This window comes from Sturnira hondurensis, unplaced genomic scaffold (assembly GCF_014824575.4).
Source record: "Sturnira hondurensis isolate 20B ecotype Veracruz unplaced genomic scaffold, ASM1482457v3 Scaffold0005279, whole genome shotgun sequence".
Classification (NCBI taxonomy): domain Eukaryota; kingdom Metazoa; phylum Chordata; class Mammalia; order Chiroptera; family Phyllostomidae; genus Sturnira; species Sturnira hondurensis.
Genome location: NW_028077910.1, coordinates 16,395,218 through 16,410,931, shown reverse-complemented (window position 1 = coordinate 16,410,931; position 15,714 = coordinate 16,395,218). Strand labels below are relative to the sequence as shown.

At 38.4% G+C, this 15,714-nt stretch overlaps 1 protein-coding gene across 3 annotated transcripts in view; it reads right to left on the bottom strand.

The window, feature by feature from the left end:
* VEPH1 (ventricular zone expressed PH domain containing 1) overlaps positions 1-15,714 on the bottom strand; it is a 193,155-nt gene that overhangs the window by 50,166 nt on the left and 127,275 nt on the right. For all 3 annotated transcript variants that reach the window (XM_037046664.1, XM_037046665.1, XM_037046666.1), the window contains exon 10: positions 2,188-2,327. In XM_037046664.1, the coding sequence (XP_036902559.1) occupies positions 2,188-2,327 (140 nt within the window). The remainder of the gene's footprint in view (positions 1-2,187; positions 2,328-15,714) is intronic.

The window sequence follows — 15,714 nt, the reverse complement described above, 5'->3', positions numbered from 1 at the left end:
ATGTGGGTGGGAGGGGGTGTGCAGGGCAGAGGGGAGTGAAAGGGGGAAAATAGGACAACTGTAATAGCATAATCAATAAGATATATTTGAAAAACCATACAACATAAACAAAGGGAATAAAACAAAGGGAATCATTTATATACATATAAAACAATGGGCATTATATTTTTAGATCAAGGCATGATAGAATAATGATGCTGGCTTGTCATATACTATTATCTATGACAATGATATCCAAGCATGACTTATGAGACTCTCTTGGTAGTTTGTATATGAAATGTTCCTATTTAGTAAAGAAAAATTAATACATTTTTCCCAGAAACACATCATGATTATCATCAAGATGAGCTGTTTTTTGTACAGAGTGGGGAAAAGTGAAGAATTTTATACTCTGAGTAAGTGGTCCACAGATTAAAAAAGGCTAAGAGCCAGTAACAGTTAAATTGATTATGCAACCATAATGTGGACACATCTTGGAATTTCTTGATTATTATCAGAAACTTATAAGCATGTGATTTTTCTATTTAAAGAAAAGCAGAGACTGATTGTATTAATCACCTATCCAAAGGAGCAATTAAGCTGAAATGAGTGAATTCGAGAGCTCCATGAATGTGTTAAATTGGCAGAGAAGGTGTCTGGCCCAGCATACAAGGTTGGGTTTATAATGATCAGGTCAAAAATTTGATTTTTATTCACATCTTTTATTGATAGTGTGAAGTCAAAGCTTATCCGGACCATACAATATTAAAAGTGTGGAAAAGAAAGGAATCATTACAGTAAAATGAGCAAAGGAGAAAAGCTGTATAAACATGCTTTTTGGTGATTTTGCATACAGAGAAAGACAAAAAAAAACAGATTAAGTCAATAAAATAAGGTAAAGGAGCAAAAATTCAAGCAAGTTTCCCTGATCTGTTTTCAGAAAACTGACAACTGTTCAGAACAAAGTCAAAGATCAACCCAAGTACAAAATCACTGATGAAAATTATTTGAAAACTGTAAGTAAAGTAAGTAAAAAAAAAGTAAGGCCATTCTTCTAAGAAATGAAAGAAAAATCAATGCTGGTTTTCTTTTTTTTCTTTTTTTTGTATTCCAGTGCAATTTGATTCACATCAAAATGTGAGTTACTCTGTCTAAGATATTAGTAAGTCTTATAGAAAAAGATGGCACTCTTAAGGCATGTCTAAGCTGTCTCTTTTCTTAATTACTATCATTCCATTTTATGACATATTCAGCTGTTATATAAAAATATAACTGGTTGGTGACTTTTGTACGGGCTATATTAAAAATATTTTATTCATAGAAGGAAATAAACTATCTTACCACTTGGCCTAATTTTAAGCATCCTATAACATTTGAAATCTGTTTCCTCACCCACTATCTTCCCTTACCAGCCTGTATCCACTCATTTTATTTTATTTTTTAACACATTTGCAACAATGAAGAGGCAACTAGATCAGGAGACAGATGGTCTGAATTCTGCCCTTCAGTTTTATCTGTAAAAATGATGTCTAAGATGTCATCTATTACTAACACTTTATACTCTATATACAAATTTTATGTAAAAATTTAATGCATTTAAGAGAAATACTTTCAAATAAGAATCTCTTTTGTTGCTAAAATGTTTGCATGAAAATTTGTGCAAATTTTTAATCTTTATTGTATATTTTTCCTATTGCCATTTAGACCCTTTATACTCTTCCCCCACAGCCATCTGCATCAAATCTTTTATTGTTAAGTTGAAAGCTCCTTGTTATGTAATTTTGCCTATATACATATATTTTGTGGAAAAGTAGCAATAGCAGTATTTAAAAAATGTCAAAAAGGATGTATTGACACACACATTAATTGGAGATTGGAAGACTATACATAAAGTCTAGCTCTACATAATGAAAGCCATTCCCCCCAAATAAGCTTTTTTGTTATTTGTTTAGCAAAAAGTATATTCCCTTTCATTCTCTTTTTTAATAGATATTAATAGGGTTGGCCTCCTGATTAGTAAGTCAGGGCTTTTTAAAAGGAAAATATTCTAAATTATAAATAGTCCTTATTAAAAATTAGTGATGAAATGTGCATGTATTGCTGTTACTAACATACCAAGCTTGGTCAAAGGATAATTCAGTAAAAATACTTATAAACTCATACCGCATGATGCATTAAGGGGCCATGATGGACTTAAATCATACATACCTGCTGAAACAGAAACATGATCTGGATCCATGGCTGAGGTTCTGGGCTGATGAGAATGAAGCTGGACTTACTGTACAGGCAGTAATGGCCCTTCAGAGAGCAGGTGAAGAACAACTTGGCTACACAGCTTCTAACAGAGTCTAGAAACAAATACGCATAGTGTTGAACATTCGATTCTTCTCTGAGTTACACTTTATACTTCAACATACACACACTTTTAGAAATACACTCCTCAGTTTTCAGTCTGTCAACTAATATCTCCAAACAACAGTGTATTTTGGAGTGGCTCCGTTTCATGGAGTTTAGATTTAAATGCAGATGCACTTTTAAAAGTTGTTTATGCATTTTTTTGGTAATTAACAATGCACGAGGAATCTCCAAGGAAACTCACGTGGAAGAGAGAAATCTCTCTCTAACCAAACGGAAGATACTGTGTCATTTCTTTCTGGTTGGGCACCTGGAAATGATAAATCTGGGAAGAATAAGCAAATGGCTGGAGGAAACCCAAGTATCTTTTAGATGGTGGATGGCATGTCATGAACCAGGGACACTATTCACTTACGTATGCAGGGGCCACACAGACAGCTTCCAGAATAACTCTGACCAGAGGTGTGGACTGGTCTGGTCGGATTTGAAAAGGTCATTTCCTCTTGAAGAGCGTCAGTAGGGGAGCTTAATAAGATCATCCTTTAGGGACAAGCAAGTGGGGGGGTGGTGGTGGTGCAGTAGAGCGGAAGTGGTGGGAAGTTCTATGTAGGAGGAGCCATTTACTATTTAAATCCAACAGGATGGACATTATTATTTCTTGTTTTAAAGTTGAAGGGACTTAGCCCTTTTGAGGGTCACTTTAGTGAACCACTCTGACTGCCTCGCTTAGCACTGTGACCTTGGTACATGGCACACAATACCTGCTCCACAGAGAATATCAGGATGAATGAATGATGCTCAGGGATCCAGGAAAAGCTGCTGCAGGCTGCCTAATCCGTGGCAGAGGCAGGACGGGAACTCGGCCAAGCTGATGCCACGTTGGGATGCTTTAGGCACTACCATAGCGGGGATCTTAGAATCTGTCGTCCTATTAACAATTCATAAGGCATTTCTTGTTTCGGAATTCAGATGCCATTTTACATGAAACATTTTGAAGAGTAATAGATTCAGTATGCCCTACTGTTAAAAATGGAAGTGGATCAGAGTTTATGAAAAGTGTATAGGGACCCTAATGAGGAGAGTCAGTCCCTGACTGCGTATTGGGGTCCCGTGTGAAGGCATAACAGGCGTTTCAGGAAGAGTTTGGAAGCTTTCGAGTAGAGTGGCTAATGAAATCTTAAGAATGGTAACACTTTCTTGTGACTCTGAGACTTTGGTATGAAAGACAGCTAGTTTTCAGGAAGTTAATTGTTTTGGGGAATTAAACAAATGTTGGGTTGACCATTTGATATCCTTGTTTAAAATAAGAAATTATTCCTGCATTCTGGGGGTGAATGGATGACTAGATGTAAAGAGAATTTGAAGGTTCAGTGGAAAAGACCAGAAAGCCTGGCTCTGAGAAATAAAGAAAAGAAAGAAGAAGAGGAAGGAAGGAAGGAAGGAAGAAAGGAAGGAAGGAAGGAAGGAAGGAAGGAAGGAAGGAAGGAAGGAAGGAAAGAAGGAAATCGAAATAGAATGCAGTATAGTATCAACTTAAAAACACCCTATCGGAAATTGTTTGACAAGGGTAATGAAAAATATATTTTGGCACTGATGCTCTGAAAAATGGAATTTAAATTATTCTATACTAATTATTTCTTACTAGAAATAAGAAACCAAGTATATCACAAGAGCAACACAAAAATGGTAGTTGAAATACACCTAATGCATGTAGACATCAAGATAGCGACATGTTTTGCTTTAGTAGAAAGTTTCAAAGCAAAGTTCTTTTCTAAGAACCCAAATGCAGTGGTGTGTCAGTTGCAAGCTGGACCTAAGGCCCCTGCCATGAAGAACAGGTTTTGTCTATTTCCTTCACTGAATTCTTACTGATCACTCATGTTTTCTTTTGAAGATGAACATTGCTTTGATTTATTTACTCAGCCTGGTCGACCAGCTTTCTATACACAAACCACAGGGGTCCCAGATCACATTAAATTGCCAAGCTGGTAGAGGAGAAACCTTTAACTTAGAAGCATACACACTGGCTGGAAAAATAAATCAGTTCTCTGATAGAAGGTTTCTGTTAATACTTTTAGTAAAGCTGACCTGTATCAATATGTTCCTTCCCATTTTTTTCCCAGAGCTTTCCTGGATTGAAAAGTTTCCCCCATGGTATTAACATTTAGTTGTTACTTTTTCTTTGTAATTTTATCCCTCCTGTTCATTTAATGGTAGTGAATGGTAAGCACCAATAAATGGTTATTGAATAAATGAATGAATGTCAGAAACTGGGAGAGCAAGCAGGGCAATGATGTGGAGCCTACTTGTAAGAAGCTTATAGCCCAATAGGAGAAATGTCTATAAACAACATTGTTTATAAACATCAAGGAATAACATTTATAGAAAAAATTTTTTAAGTCCATGAGATAATGAGGGGCACACTATAATGACCACTCAGAGAAACCAGCAGCTTGTTTTGTTGGGGAGGAGAACCTTATCTGAGGTGAACCTTAAAAGATGACCACGATTTTGAACTTAGAAAAAGTGTGAGGAAGACAAGCATTTTAAGTGTAGGAGACACCCTAAAAAATCACACAAGGTGTGAGTGTTTAGGGTAATTCCAGGTAGTAAATTAGTACATGTGGGTTATTAAGATTTGGTTTACTCGTACGATTGATACCCAATGGGTTGTTTTTTTTTCTTAGACTTATGTGAAGTGAGAGAAGATCAGAGGGGAGAATAATCATTCACAGTATCTACATAAAATTATTTTCCTTCCATGAAATAATGGAGTTTTGGGAGGAAAACCACAGATGTAAGAGTACATTTCATTAACATGACTTATGACTATTGGTGTTGACCTTGATCACTTAGCTGAGGTAGTGTTTACCTGTTTCTCCACTCTAAACTTACTCTTTCCCCCCAACTTTGCCCAGTGTACTCTTTGGCAGGAAGTCACCATGTGCAGCCCACATGGTGGGGAGGGGAGTTTACTTCACCTCCTCCAGGGCAGAATAGCTACATAAATTATGTGGAATTCTCCTGCACAGATTGGTCTCTTCCTCCTCCAGTTATTTCATTCAAATTGTTCAGTCAACTATTGTATCAGTATGCACTTAGGGACATTTATTACAACATTCAATTCTATTTCATTTATTTCTTTTTGCTCTCATTGTTTTGGCTTTGGCCATCAGAGGTTCTTTCAGTTGGCTCCTGTGTCCATTTGATGTGCCCCCACCATTGTGTGTGTGGGGGTGGTTTTTTTTGAATACCCATTTCCTTTTTCCTGGATTTAAAATGACCCAGGCTCCTCTTGCATGTTTCCTGACTCTGTCTTAGGATCAGCTGTTTCTCCGAGGAGTTCCGGTTCCTTCTATTGGAGAGTGGTACTGGAAACCAAGATCTGGGCGCTAGGTATGCCTGCTGCTACTGCAGTGTCACTGCTCCCTGGCCCTCTCAGCTAACAGAGCCAGGAAATCATACGTGTACACTAGTACTTGTATGGACACATATGTAGAATGTTTTTATATGCAACTACCTGTACCTATATTAAGCTAAACAGAAGTTCATACTGATGACTTCAATTCTTTACCTTGTGGATAATTTTAGCCTTGCTTATCTATAAATCCCACATCAACAGCGAGAAGCCTGGCTCCCTTTCTGTTAGGATTTTTTTCTCTGTGCTCTATAGAAGAGTTTCTCTTTCTCTCTCTCTACCTCTTTATTCCCCTCCTGCCCTGTCTTTCTGTCCCCTTCTCTTCCCTCTCTCTGCCTTTCCTCTCTCCTCTCTGTTTCTTAAAAATCTTTGTGTGTTTAACATCTACCATTGTGGTACTGGGTATAGAGATGCTTCCTTCAAAACATGATAATAATATTTTATTACACTCTTCCTGGTTCCTTCGGGAGTGATAAAGGTGAAAACAGTAGGATATTCTCATGAAAACGAGATGTAATGATATAGTATTAACTTGGATTTTGAAATTTTATCTCACTTTGATCTATATACTCCAAATGATCATATCTATCATGAAAGATACAGCTATTTATTAATGTGAACATTCTTTCTCAATTTGGACACTTATATTTTAGTTGTATTCCAGATGCCAATAATGTGATCTTGGTTAAAAAAATATTTCTATATTGTTTCATGGTTATAAAATGCTAAAAAAAACCCCCCAAATATCAGAAATGTAGAAAGTATACCAATGAACATTTTGGAAATATTCTAAAATTAGAAAAAATCTTAAATCACGAGGTTTCAGAAAGGAGTTACAATGTTATAATAATATTTTTAAACTCTAGTGGAAATCTTAATTAAGCAAAATCACAATCAAAAACAAGATTTTAGTTTAAATATATGTGTGTGAATTACTTACAATATTAGAGAGTGTTGATGTGTGGGATAACTAATATTAGTGTTTACTTTTATACCACTCACTCTGTTAGGAGTTTTATATAATTATCATTTCATCCTCATAGTTCTCTATTATTATCTCTATTTTCAATTAAGAGGTTAAATGGTCAAGAGAGTCAAGTCACTTAATGAAGTAAGACACAGAATCAGAATTTGGACTCAAGTTCATCAAAATACAAGACCTATGTTTTTCACAACGTGATAGTACCTCTTCCACCGTCACATTGGCTAATGGACTTAAACATGCCCGTAATTTCTGTGAGGACAGGATGGACAATCCAAAATAAATGATCTATCTTTAACAAGACCACATAAGTTGTTCAGCCCTAGAAATATAACCCAAGGCATTAATTTTTATGCAATTACTGTATAGTCAGCAAAATTCACTAACCCAGTAATAGGTAAAACCTTGTTATGTCTAAAGAGCCATAGCAAGTCTAGAAAGAGAAGCTCATTACAGGCCTTCAGAAAATGGGAATAATTGGCTCCTTTTGTCCTTAAATGTGGTAGGAGAAAGCAGGGGAGGGTTTGGCGCCCAAAAGAAATAACCAGAATGAGTAGGTTCAGAGTGCCTTCCAGGTGAAGAAAGCTGTGGAATTTGGTAAAGGGAGGGCTGTAGTGTTAACTTTCATGGCCTGTGATGCTCTGCTATCAGTGGGTAACTGTGTATATTTTTCTACTTATTTACACAGGATCTGAGAAATACACCGTTCTTCTTGGGAGCCAAGACACACAACTCATCTCATAGGGTGGTCAGTTATATACAATCTATGCTATCATACACTTTTTATTTAGAGATCAGTGCCTTCCAAGAATAAAAATAGAATATAGCTTTGGTTCTTTTATAGCTAGTAGAAATATCAAAGAGTTGGCTGTATTTTTTGGAAAAAGGAATGTGAGCTCTTTTTTAAAATTATTTACCAAACTGACACTGTGAAAGTACTGCTCCCACTAAATAAGGTCACATAAATGTATCTGGCTTGATTCCTAGGTGTTTCAACTGAGCTGTTCTCCTCATCCAAACTGAATTTCAGTTCAAACAGGAGTATTTTGTGGAAAGTGCTAGATTGAAGGCATTCACACATTGAACATGTAAAGAAGCAACAAATTCAAAGAAGGCATTTGGAGGACTTAGCAGGAAGGGAGCTAATTTTATGACTCTACTTTGTTTGTAGGTGTAGGGGTAACAAACTATGTTGAACCCTTGTGAAGCAGGTCTTGCTCTCCCTGTTTTATGGAGTAGGAAGTCTCAGTGTCAAAATTCCAGGAAGCAAATGGGCTGGAATTGGAATCCAGGTATGGATCAGAACATGAAGGTTATGGAAGCACCTCAGAAAGGAAGTGTGGTTCATTGGAAACATTATCGGCCCAGGAGTCAGACACCCAGGGCCTGGGTGGGTAGACTCTTATCTTTTCTCTTGGTCCTCTTGCTTCTTATTTGTGAGATGGGGTGGGGTAAAAGCTGGCCTAGAATGTACTTTTTGAAATTTTACATTTTTATTTGCATATTATCTTTTTCTCTTTAGATTGTAAGCTCCATGAGAGTAAGGATTTTTTTTACTATGGTTGAAATAAATATAACACAAAATTTATCGTTTTAGCCATTTTTAGGTATACAGTTCAGTGGTATTAAATACATTCAAATTGTTATGCAATCATCACCATCCATTCCAAAACTTTTTCCTCATCCCCAACTGAAACTCTGTATACATTAAATTATAACTCTCAAGTTCCCTCTTCCCCCAGCCCCTGGCAACCGTCAATCTATTTTCCATCAATGAATTTAAACACTCTTAAATGCCTCAGATAAGTGGAATCACACAATATTTAATCTTTTGTGTCTGGCTTATTTCACTCAGCATAGTGTCTTTAAGGTTCATTTATGTTGTAGGATATATCAGAATCTCATCCCTCTTTGAGACTGAGTATTTCCATTGTGCATCTACACCACGTTTTGTTTACCCATCCATCCATCTGTCATGGACATTTGTGTTGTTTCTACCTTTGGCTCTTGTGAATAATGCTGCTATGAATATAGGTATGCAAATAGCTCTTTCAGTTTCTGACTTCAGTTTTTTGGGGTATATTCTCGGAAGTGGGATTGCCAGATCATATTCTACATTTAATGCTTTTGAGGAACTGCCACACTAGAATGTACTTCTTAGCTCTGAAATTCTGTGATTTGATGAGGGGCTATTGAGGCACATGAAGAAATGTGTCTGTGATGACTGCTCAGAGCAGGCCGGGGTATTTGCCCAGGGCTCCCAGGATTTGCTCCCAGCACTCCACATGGGACAGATGGCAACAGGGTCTGTCAGGGTAGATTTCCTGCTTCTGCTCCACACTGACCAGACAGGAATCACTGAAGCCATTTCTTCCATTGTCCATTTAATTCTTCTTTGATGCATTTCAAAGATTTTGATGGGATTCAAAATACTGACCCAGAATGAATAAATAACGCTGCCACTTAACTGTACAAATATTCTAAATTAGACAGAAAAAAAATAGGAGGAAATGAAACTGGTAATTTGTCTGATGATATCTTTTCCAAAGTAGGTAAAATAAAACAGGTTTTTGAAGTTAACTGTAAGTTACAATTTAGGGGAAAATGTAGAACAAGCTTATGGCCCTAAAATATTTTTTTCCTTTAAAATATTTTATTACTGGTAAAACATAACAGGAGTAAAATATTTTTGATTTTGCCTGAAAAATGGAGGAAGGCATCACAAGCCAGTGCGAACCACTTACTAAGTTTTAATTCCACATGAATTGTAAAACACATTTTTGTCTTAGACTAAAATTGTATGGTCATTCTTGAATTGAAATTTAGGAGTTTTAAAAAAATTATCTCCCTAACTTTGATGTAGGAAACAGAAGAAAAGAAATTCCAAGGTAAAAAATAATTGATGGTCAGAAGCAAAAATGATTTTCTGAAATGACTTTTAGAAATCGTATCAAACAAGTTTTCGAGAGTAGACATCACTTTAATCACCTTGGTATTTCTGGGGCTTCGTTCTGCTGTAGGTTCCCAGAAATGTGAGTTGTTGAACCAATGTGTGCTTAAGGGAAAACTACCAAATTTCTTATTTGATGAAGCAATTAGGTCAGGAGGGCAATGAGAAAAAAGACTGTCTTGTTTTCACTAAGTACTATTTATGACATTATTGGTTAAGAAATACACAGTCCCTGCTGAGCAGTCAGTTGGCCCCCGGCCATATCACACACATGCGTGCATCCTCACCCGAGCAAAAGCAGTGTGCTCCTTTTCCTGTTCATGGCAAAAATTTCAGGCAGTTGTTAAACAAGCGTGCAGATGCTTTTGTTTTGAGTCATCAGAAAATGGCATCGAGTTATTTTACAAGTGATTACTTTAATAATGCAGATAAAATTCTGAAAAGCAGAGGGAAATTTGGTAATTGTATATTCAGAAATGTGCAAACCATAGGTGCACCGTGTCTTATTCTTTGGAAAAACAAGTCAAAATTATGTATTGGAATATGAACACATATGCGAGGTCTGTCTGGAAAAGGTCCAGCCATTGTTAATATAACAAGAATGGTTTGCATGACATTGATTTAACCTGACACCCAAGGAGAGCGGACTGGAAGATGCATGTGTGAACAATGATAACTTCACTGTACTAGTCAGTGGGGGCAGTAGACGTCATTGAATAAACCTGTGTTCTGCGTGGTTGTCACGTTCAAAATGACTGAGAGAGTAAATCAACACACTGCATCAATTTTGCATTGAGCTTGAATAGTCCACTATGGAAACTCTTCAGCAGGCTGCAGCTATGGGCAACTGATGACTGGCATGCTTGCTCATGCAGCATGTTGGGTACCTTGGTTGGATACCTTCTGGACAGACCTCGTATTTGTATAAGGGCGTGGGGGAAAGGTCTGTATGGCTGTAGGTCGACCATTATTCTGGGTTGAGAAGGGAGACTGGGCTTGGGGAGCAGGCACTTGTTACTTCAGATACTTCTGTATTATTGTAATTCTCTCCTTATGGGATTAAATTCATATGTTACATGTATAACATAAACAGAAAAAATTAAGAGTAATGAAAAAGTTGGTATTTAAATAATGTCTCACTAACTTACCTTACCTGTAATTGGGGCTAATATTTTAAAAGTTTCAAATATATTTTTCTCCTTTTGCCTTTCTGAATTCACCACTTTTGCCCTAATCCACTTGAGTCTCCATCTACTTGGCAGTCAGGTGGGCAGCTGGTGGTGGGCTGAACTTTAGGCCGTTTAGGAGCACAAGGAGAAGGTCCAAGGTAAGATAGAATTCAAACACCAGGGTTGGATTATGCAGCAGGAAAATAGCGTTGCAAGCAAAACTTTTGCCTTGAGGAAGGATAGTCCAAGTTTCTTTATCTCCCTTTAGTCTGTCAAGCCCTGAGCCCGGAGGACTTAGCATTATAGATCTGTGGTGTGGAGGGGTTGGCAGCCAGGTCTACCCAGTTCTAAGGTTTATAGAGAAAAGAATATAACACAGGAGAAGTAAAAGAGAAAAGTTTACAGTTCTGGTAGGGGTTACTGTAAAGAGAAGGAAAGCGATAAGTGTGAAGCCATTAGAAATGGGTCCTGACTTCCCCATCTTTGGACTTGGGGAAGAGGGAGCACATTAGGTAAGTTATAATAACACCGAGGGCAATGTGACCCTTAGGAAAGAGATCCATTCCCAGGTGGCTCACAGTACCAGCCCAGGGCAGCTCACTCAGTTAACAGCACAGATTGCAGAGCCAGGCAAAACGAGGCCCCAGGTTCAGCTCTCATGAGTCACCCTTGCTTCAGTTATGGAGAGGAGAGGAGGGAGAATTTGAGGTACTTGCTGGACAGCCATTCACAGAAATCACCAGGGGGGTGAAAAAAGATCTGCACAATGAACTGCAGAGAGAACAGTCTAAGCTGGTCCCAGCGGGGGTCACAGTGGGTGCTGAGGTGAAGTCAGGTTGGCCAGCTAGAGCTCCTGCCATGCGCACAGTGCCTGGATGGTAAGTTACAGCATCTTGGACTTCAGCTGGAAGAGGGTGGTCCCAAAAGCAAAGGGCACTATCCTTTAGATAAGAAGACACTCCCTCCTTGTCCCCACCCCCAGGCACAATGCTCTTCTACCCACACAAGGAATCAGAACCCACTTTCTTATGCTGCCAGACGCCACCTTTGGGAGATAAAGCATGGGAGAGGGTAAAAGAAAACATTTTCATCTAAACGACAAATTGTTTCTTAAACATACTACACGAATGATCAGTTGCCATTAAATTTAAACCGGGACTCACAATTTCTCCCATCACAACCCTGTGATTAGTTGCTTACGATGAGTTCTAGACAAAATAATGGTTCATTTTCTCTGCATGTCTGATTTGCAGTGTAAAATTTTGTAATCTTACAATAGGTAAAAAGTAATGATAGAGAATAAAATTTCAGTGAATAAGAAGGCTCAGCTGGAGAAATAAATCTTGCCCAAACGAAAAGGTAGTTTTACTAAGAGTCAGGTAGCAAAGGGGAGAGGATGTGGAGTCAGCCAAGAAGGAGTACCAGACATTGTGCATGTGAGGGCTGACACCCAGTCACACTCAGTGGAATGCAGTGTCTCTTGGTGCCCCTGTGACTGGTTGTATATTTCTTATGCTAATACTATTCAGAATTGTACCAGATTGTGGGTTTATGCTATTGAAGAGTGAGGTTTGCCCACTCACCTTCAGCTAGTGGAAAATCTTGGATGCTGCCCTGGCACAGAGACCAAAAAACCCTCCCCTCAGAAGCCATTCTAGGGCCAATGGCTCTGACACCCCATCCAAAGTCCAGTGTGTGCCAAGGTGGTGACTAAGCGCACACACTCTAGAGCTAGGCTGTCCTAATTACTCACTTTATGTCCTTGGGCAATTTACAAAAATTCTCTGTGACTTAATGGGGAATAGTAACAGCATCTATTTCTGAAAGTTGGTTTGAGTCACCAAGCCTCTTGGTGCTAAAACTGCGTAAGTCCCAGGCAAACCAGGAAGAATTGGAATTGGTCACCTCGGTTAATGCGAATGTAAGATGTGAGCTTCCCTGTCAGAAGTGTGCTTGCACAGAGAAAGCACTTGGTAGTATTTGTTATCATTATCATGGTCTCTATTACAACTGTTACTATTGTATATGGAAAAAGGGGTGATCCCTCAGCCTGGTGGAAGCACTTGAATATTATCATAATACTGTTTTAATTACAGAAAGGGGGCTATATAATAAACCTTGGACTCTCTAGGTCTTCTAGCATCCTGAAATTTTCACCTAATTGTTTATTTTATTATAAAAAGAGATTAATACAGAGATGACCCTGAAGCGCAGGCTGAAATAGGATTCTTTGCCGTGGAAATCAGTTTCTCTGGGGACATAGAGGAAGATGTGGCGAGAAAGATCTGGTAACAGTGCTTGAAGACATCCCCCAGTCTCTCTGAAATCCTCCCAAGTCCTCATGGTCCAGCCAGGAGCAAGTGAAACTTTTATGCTAATGTTATTTTGAGGCTCAGAAGCACAGAGATGTGTGGGGAACACCATCAGGGAACTCTAAGGAAAGGCTTGACATTTTGCTGTATTCAAAGCATCCTAAGTGAGAGGAAGACTTTTTTGCTGCAGAATAGGGAAAAATGGCTAACATTAATTGATTGGTTTTTATGTGTCAGACACTCTTCTAAGGTCTTTACGTATGTATTGCCACTTAATGCTCACAACAATCCTTTGATATACATACTTCTAGTTTAGAGGGAGAACTTGAGACTCAGAGATGGCAATTTATAATGCTTAGGTTAAACAATAATTAATAACAGTTGAAGTCAAAGTGGGATTTAATTTATACCCAGGCATTTTAATTAAGGAAATCCTATTACAAATTGTGTATCATTTTCATTTACACAGTATTTAGAGAATTGTTGATAGTTTTGGTTTGGAATGAGATTTTGGTCTTTATAGTGCAATTGGATGAGTTATGTGGCACATTCCCATTCATGCTCAAACCCCTCTTGAGGGAAGTCCGTGTGATTGACCCATGAAATCTCAGCTCAAGGTATTAACTATTCCTCTGTGGGAACCACCTGAACTGGTAGCATAGCATCAGGGGAATAAGTCAAGGAAACAAAGTGCTTCTGTCAAGTTAACTTTGGAAACTAGAAAGTCTATAGTAGAAACAAATGTCATAATTACAATTTTTAAAATACAAATTAATGTTACACATAACAGAGGTCAGCATATCTTTGAAAGCCTCAGTTTTATTTATTGCATCTTTCAAATTGTATTCTAGTGTAACTTGCTTAACTCTTAGGTAACCTAAAATCCAGGGCTAATGGCATTAGTCATCATAATTAACACAAAAGAGAGTCAACTTTTTTACTCCTTCTTGTCAATTATTTCTACCTTTATTTTCTTATTTCTGCCTCTCTAGGCAGAAATTATATCATAAAATAGAGTAGCAATGTTATTCAGCCTCTAAAACCTCAACTTTCTAGTTGTAAATTTGAAATAGCTGGTTATATATTTTGTCCCACAGAAGAAGACAGAAAGGCCTGTTGAAGAACTAACATGAGATTAATAGAATTATCCCGGCCTCAACTGTCAATTTCCCAATGGTCCATGCAGTAGCGTGAACTAGGGGGTGAGAATACAACCAACATTCACTCAACAGTGGGGGGGAATGGCCTATTGTCCCCAGAAACTCTGGCATCTCAAATATTTGCCTTGTGTGAAAAATCTGATTCCAGGGCCCAGTTAAAGTCATAAAGTCTCAGAGCTGGAAGGGACATTGAGTGGCAGGCTCACTCTTATAAGACAGGATTGCAATGCAATCAACTCAGAAAGGTTTTTTTTTTTAATTTTCAGATTCAAACAACTTGAAAGCACAGCAAAGATCACATGTATTTAGGTCATAATGGCTTCATTTTAAAATTCAATAAAGCCCTGGAGAGGTAGATCAGTTGGTTAGAGCATTGTCCCAATATTCCAAGGTTGTTGGTTCAATCCCCAGCCAGGGCACATACGAGAATCAACCAATGAATGCATCAAGAAGTGGAACAACAAAAATCAATGTCACTCTCCCTCTCTTCCTCTTTCTCTCTTTCAAATCAATAACTAAAAATTAAAAATTAAATTAAATATTTCTACATTGACAAGGCCTCTATTGTCAATTTTTTTTGTTTCACTGGAAGCCCTCTGTTGTGAAGGGGAACCTGAGAATCAGAGCTAAGATGGGAGGTACTGAGGACCCAGAGCCTGTCTGAAAATGGCTGAGATATTTAAAACCTATCTATATATTGTGATAGCTTCTTGCTCAAAGGAAATCTTGCAGCAGAAAACCATTGGGCCGGTGCCCCCAGAAGAGGACCTTTTACATTCACGAATTCACAATCATCTGAGCCACCACACTGTATCCGGTATTGTTCTGTGTGAAAACACTCTACAAGGAAACACTTCATTATCATCAAGTCCTGGGCTGGTTTCTTCGACTGAAAGAAGTGGCAGCAAAAGGACAGGTGAGACAGATGAAAAGGAGTCATCTATCTCTCAGGGTTTGGATGGCAAAGAGGCAAGAAGTAGCTAATGTGGCAGGTTTTCCAAAATGCTTGTGAGGCACCTGAAGTGGCCACATGCTCCAAGTACAAATACCGCAGAACCTGCCATTGCCTACGACAGACCTAGCCACCTATCAAGAGCAGCAATCTTCTATGGAAGGCTATGCCTGAGCCGCCCCTAGAACCAAGGGAGGCAGACCTGCTGGTTAACCAGGAGCTTTGTCACCACTAATGTTACTGGGCTGGAAATAGTCTGGTTTGGGATGAACAGAGAGATGAAGATACATGAACAGTAAACCATCAGCCCTTACTCTCTCCCCACTGGTGGGACCCACCCAGGTCTTCATTGGAATGGAAGCTGGCTCTGAATCCTGCATAGCTGCTGCCATACCCCTCCTACTTGGAGACTGGCCTAGTTCTTGGATCTCCCTGTG